We start from the raw sequence: 5,554 nt of genomic DNA on the forward strand, positions 1-5,554 counted from the left end.
TCATTCAAAACATCTCTCCTTACGCTAGTGATATCATCCCTGGAAGACTGAGATGTAAGAAGAGGTGAATCATGTATCACCTTCCTATTGCATCTAGAATTACAACAGCCAGAGCCCTGGGGTGCAGTGGGGATAAAAGCCAAAAAGTAGAGGGGAGGAAAGAGGGAAAGGGAGGGCACAGTGGGGTGAGTAGAGGAAGCTGATTCTTCTGCAGTCTGCTTATTTTCTTCTTCCTGCTTCCTCACCCTCTAAACACCCCTTCCCTATTTATAAATCAGAGAATAGGAAAAATCAGACTTTAAAGACATAGTTGCCTTGTATTTATTGATGGTATTGGTATGAATGTCATTCGTCTGTTTTCTGACCCATCATTGTAACCCCATTAATCACAGACTAAAGCCACCATGGCATTCTCTCTGGACTCAGTTGGATTAAGAAGGATGACATGTAGACTCTGCCCCACCTCCAAGTATTTGTCAAATGATCTTTACCCTGATTAAGGCTCTTATCAGTTTCAAACAGCAGAAGAACCTGGCAGTGCACAGCAATAATTTGAAATGTGAGATCTAAGCATGCAAACTAGTAATGGACCACATAGCTGACTTTCCTGACCTCTCTCTACCTGGGGGTTTGAAAACATCATTCAGTAGTGTGTATCTGAGGTATTCAGGAAAAGGGAGAGGGACTCTCAACCAAATCAAAATATAATAAAAGAGAAAGATAAAGATGGACCTTGTTCTAAGGCCCTCAGGAAGTGACTCTGAATATTTTTCAAATTCCCACCCACACTTGCTTTTCTAATAAGGATCACCAATTAACTTGTTAATTAGGAAGAAAATCTCTTCTCCCCAACCTCCCACCCCTCCTTCCTTTATGGTTTCAGTGAATTCTAGACTCCTTAAGATCACTGGGTCTATCTGCTCAGAACGAATTTACAATGAAAACAAAACCAAGGGCCTCAGGACAGCAGGGAAGGCCAAGAGAGCAATCAATTTCTGCAACATAGGAAAAAAGGGCCCACAGGGGCAAAGGGAAAAAAATAATTTGCAGAAGGCACAGTTTTGGCAGCATCTTATTACAGCTTCCAGCTGATCGGGTGCAGCCAAACTAGAGACATCTGTTTGGAGTTTACAACAGAAATAAACACAGAGCAAGCATGAAAACGCTAAGACACACACACAGACCAAGCTCTAGCAGTCCTTCTCCGCCCTGACCTCCAAACCACTCTCCCACTGGGTCAGGCTGGGTTGTAGAAGGAAAGAAAATGGGCTTTTCCACCTGCTCCCCACCCCGCCCCACCTGCACTGTGACTCATTCAAGCCATGACTAGAATTTAACTTTCCTTTCTCCTTGCTTTTCCTCTCAGGAAAAACAGAGATGCTCCCATTCCTTAGAGAACCTCATAGGGACTTCCATTCATTCTCTAATTCTCATCTTTACAGCTCCTTGAGCTGTTTGGGAAGGAAAAGGTGAACCACAGGAGCTGGTAAAACCCTAGAAGACCTTGAAAGTTACCCCTCCCTAAATCACCTCACAGGTCTGGCAGTGAGGAACAGAACTCACCCGGCATCTCCAAGAATTGCCTCAAAGAGATCAGAAACAGCTGATGCATCTCGTTTCATACATGAGATGCCAGTCCAGGTTCGATGCACGATACTGGATGTTTGGGGCTAGAGCACTGGGACGACCCAGAGGGATGGTATGGGGAGGGAGGAGGGAGGAGGGTTCAGGATGGGGAACACATGTATACCTGTGGCGGATTCATTTTGATATTTGGCAAAATTAATACAATTATGTAAAGTTTAAAAATAAAAAAAAAAGAAACAGCTGATGCTTATAGAACTGAATAAGTGAAGAATCCGGGCCCAGCTGCAGTACCCAGAGTTTCAGAGGACAGGAAAGGCCCCAGACTACGCATAAAGCGGGTTCCCCCTTCTCAATCACCTCCAAGTCCTTCGAAGGACAAAGACTAGCCTCCCAACCCTATCGCAGTCATGGTCACACACTTTCCCGCCCACCCCCATGGCCAAGCATTTTCTGAAGCAGTTTTGGATGCTCACCTGTTCTGTTCAATTTTCCTCTTTATTCTCTTCCCCACTGGCGTGCAAACAGAACCAGAGCAGTGCTACTCTTAAAAAATAACAAAATGTTTTATACACATTTCTGTATATACAACTGAACAACATTTTACATGTCCCTTTTGCACAGCAAAAGATATAAACATTGGACTCTGAGAACACAGTTATGTACAAGAAAACCAAAAAGATGTCAAAAATACTTCACAACAGTGCAAAAATATTTTACACAGTATCACGGAGTGAGATCTTTTGAGCAGGAGCAAGGTGTGTGTTTCTTAAGGAAAACTTTTTCTAGGTATTAGATGTCAATAACTGTAAACAAAATGCGACTTTCTTTCTCCCCCTCTCCCTTCCCCACTAGTTATTTGAGGAATTTGGCAGAATTTCAAGGGTCTGAATCTGAGGTAAACAACCCAAGCTCTTGCACCAAAAAGACTGGGTCCAAGGAGGTGGCATTAAAGCCTCAAACACTGTGAAAGCAATTACAAAAAAAAACAAAAACTGCCATGTCAATGACAACACTAGGCCCTCCCAGATGACCGGTGGGGGAGGAAGTTAACCCCTCCTCCTCAGGCCCCAGCTGCCCCACAAACAGGAAACTGGCCGGCAGGCACTTGTAGCCCGCCGGGCTTTGCTAACACCAGCGGCCTTTCCCTTCCCCAGACCCCAAATGGCGACCTCTTTCCCCTTCCTTGTATGGTTTCCCCTCCCCCGTATCTCCACTTGCAATCTGAGCCCCGCTTCAAACACAGCCATATGTATGGGTGTAGAGGGGGCGGGTCTGGGCCTCAAGTGTCCCATCTCCCCTTTCCTGGGGCAGGTCGGGAGGTAAGGAAGTGGTGGAGAGGCGCGTGGGGATCACGATCGGGCGCCAAGGGCGCGCACAGGACATTGCTGGGAGCTCAGCCCGAGTGGGGCTCGTCTGGGCTGGCGCAGTCCGCGGGGCCGGATGGGTCCCCGGCGGTGGCAGTGTTGGCATCCGGGCCCCCTCCTTCGATGGAGCTCTCGCTACCCGTGCTCTCGCCCGACAGCAGGCGCGTCACCCGCAAGTCCGCCTGCAGGCTGCGCACGTCGTTGCCAAAACTGAGCTCGCCCAGGTCGTTAATAAGCTGCGAAAGCTCGGCCCTCATGTCGGAGGTGCTGCCCAGCAGCAGAGGCGACGACCCAGCCTCAGGGCCCGGCGAGACCCCGCCGCCCCCCAGCGCCTCCTCGTGGCCACTCTCCAGCGTGTCCAGCAAGTCCCCGCATTCGAAGTGCATGGCCACCACCAGCGCCCGCTTCGCTTCGGCCTCTGGCTCTGCCGGCTCTCCTTCTCCGGCTCGGTCCTCCTCCTCCTCGGGGCAACCCTCCGCGTGCTCCTCTTCCTCTTCCTCCTGCAGCTCCTGCTCCTGCTGTTCGCCGAGCAGGTCCTCGGTGATGGAGCCGAGCTTGGGCGCACTTCGGCTGCGCTCCACCGGCGGTTTGTAGCAGCAGGGTCCGTGCAGGAGCAGCTTGCGCAGCGGCACTAGCGGGATGGTGTGAGCGCCAACCAGCTCCTGCTGCTGGTGACGCGCGTCGTCCCGCCGCTTGAGCCGTTTAAATTCCGCCAGAGCGTTGGCCGACGTCTGGTAGAGCAGCAGGGCCATGGCCTGCGCCTTCTCGGGCTTCGACACGAGTACCGCGTGACAGCGCAGCATGACCGCCTTGTGCTTGAGCTCGTGCCGGTACACCCAGGCGAAGACCTTGGGCAGTCGCGCGTCTGCCACACAGTAGGTAACGCGGTGCAGCAGGTACAGGTGGCCAGGGCGCCGCAGCGCGCGCTCCTCGGCGTGCACCATGCGGATACCCTGCGCACTCACAGTCAGCTTCATCTTGGTGCCCTGACGGCCCGCCTCACTCTTGCTCCAGATCTTGCCCACCGCTAGGTCGGTGCAGCCGTCGCCGCGCGCCTGGATGGTGGTGGCATTGCCCAGGTAGAGCACAGTATAAGTGGGATCCTCGCTGGTGATGTGCAGTTTTTTGCGCTTGGAGCGAAACATGCTGCCCACCCGGCTGAGCGCGCCTTCGGGGCACGCCCTCGCTAGAGAGCTGAGCGCCGAGTAGTGCAGGCTCACCGCGTAGCCCTTGGGCTTAGACGCCTGCCGTGGCGGCGCCTCGGCCAGCAGCTCGAACTTGTGCTTCTTCCACGGCAGCATCTCCGGAGGGCGCCCCCGCGCAGCTGGGCGGCGGCGGCGGAGCGCCGGTTGAGAGCCCGGCTGAGCCACCCGCCCCGGCCGGGCTCGGCCCGGGCAAGACCGAAAAATAAAACTCTGCTAGGAGTGGCCCACTCCGGAGTGGGGGCGGGGGAATAGGGGTGTATAAGGCTCGAGAACCCAGCACAAGAGGTAGGGGTCGAATTTTTTTTTTTTTTTTTTTAAGATTTAACTGCAAGGGGGAGGAGGGAAGGAGCACACAGATTTATCCCAGCCTGAGCAGGATCAGGGCAAAGAGTCTTAGGCAGGCAAAATGAGAGAAAGACAGCACAAGAGTGGGGCGGAAAACGTCTTTAGAAAAAAAGAGATGCAAATAAATGAGGAAGCCCCCAGCAAAAGCAGCCGGGATGGTGCGAGAATACGCAGGAACTCCTCGGCGAAGGTGAAAAGAGCCCCCCCTCTCACACTCACACACACAGTCGCTAGGGCCAGAAACCGCGGAAACTCAACCGCGAGTGTACCCAGGGGTCGGTACTCCCCACCTCCAAGGGGTCCTGGAGGCAGAGAGCCCCTCGGTTGAGCGGGTCCCAGAAGCAGTTGCTTGCCCCAAGTGCGCTCCGATGGTGGGTCGGATGGCCGCGGCGGGCCCCGCGCAGCAATCCCCCCGTGGCTCACTGCATCTTCCCACAGGCAGGACGCCGGGGACTCGGGCTCCGCGGCTCACTGTTAGGGCTGGCTCGGCGGGGGCAGCGCGGGGCTCCGAGGGCCAGGCGTGCGCATGGTCGGCTCCCGGGACGGTCGCTACCTCATTTCTTTTCTCCGGAGGGTGTCTGACTCGGCTCCCGGGATCCCCTGGCTCGGCTGCCAGCCTTTGCAGCGCGCCCTCTCCGGTGCTACGAGCGGTAGCTGCCTCGCCAGCCTCACATCCTTGCAGTCCGAGAGGAAGATCTCGGGTAAATATAGGCCGGCACGAACCATTCGCCGCACGGGGACAGGGGAGGAGCAGAGACAAGGATCTGTTTCAGGCTTGGACGCCCGGCGGTTTGCCGATCTCTTAAAGGGATCTGGTTGCAGCCATTGGTTGGGGGGAAAGGGAGACCGATCCAGTCTGGCAATTTCATCCCAAATTTACCAATATCCCCTATATCTACAGAAATCTCCAAGACCTGGGGTTACCCCGCAGGAAAAGCAACTTGGATTCTGACACTCCACCCCCAGGCTGAATTGCAACTCACTGAATAAATGTATGTCTCCATCGAAACTTCTGGGGGAGGCGGTGGAAGGTGGGATTTAGACTATAATGTG

General features: G+C 53.9%; 1 protein-coding gene across 1 annotated transcript; it reads right to left on the bottom strand.

Annotated features, from left to right (window-relative positions):
• Positions 1 to 307: 307 nt before the first annotated feature.
• FAM43A (family with sequence similarity 43 member A) lies at positions 308 to 5,189 on the bottom strand. Its single transcript, XM_027537966.1, has one exon. The coding sequence runs from the start codon at positions 4,250 to 4,252 to the stop codon at positions 2,981 to 2,983; it is 1,272 nt and encodes a 423-aa protein (XP_027393767.1). The 5' UTR covers positions 4,253 to 5,189; the 3' UTR covers positions 308 to 2,980.
• Between the last annotated feature and the right edge of the window lie 365 nt (positions 5,190 to 5,554).

The sequence above is a fragment of the Bos indicus x Bos taurus genome, chromosome 1 (genome assembly GCF_003369695.1).
Source record: "Bos indicus x Bos taurus breed Angus x Brahman F1 hybrid chromosome 1, Bos_hybrid_MaternalHap_v2.0, whole genome shotgun sequence".
Taxonomy (NCBI): Eukaryota; Metazoa; Chordata; class Mammalia; order Artiodactyla; family Bovidae; genus Bos; species Bos indicus x Bos taurus.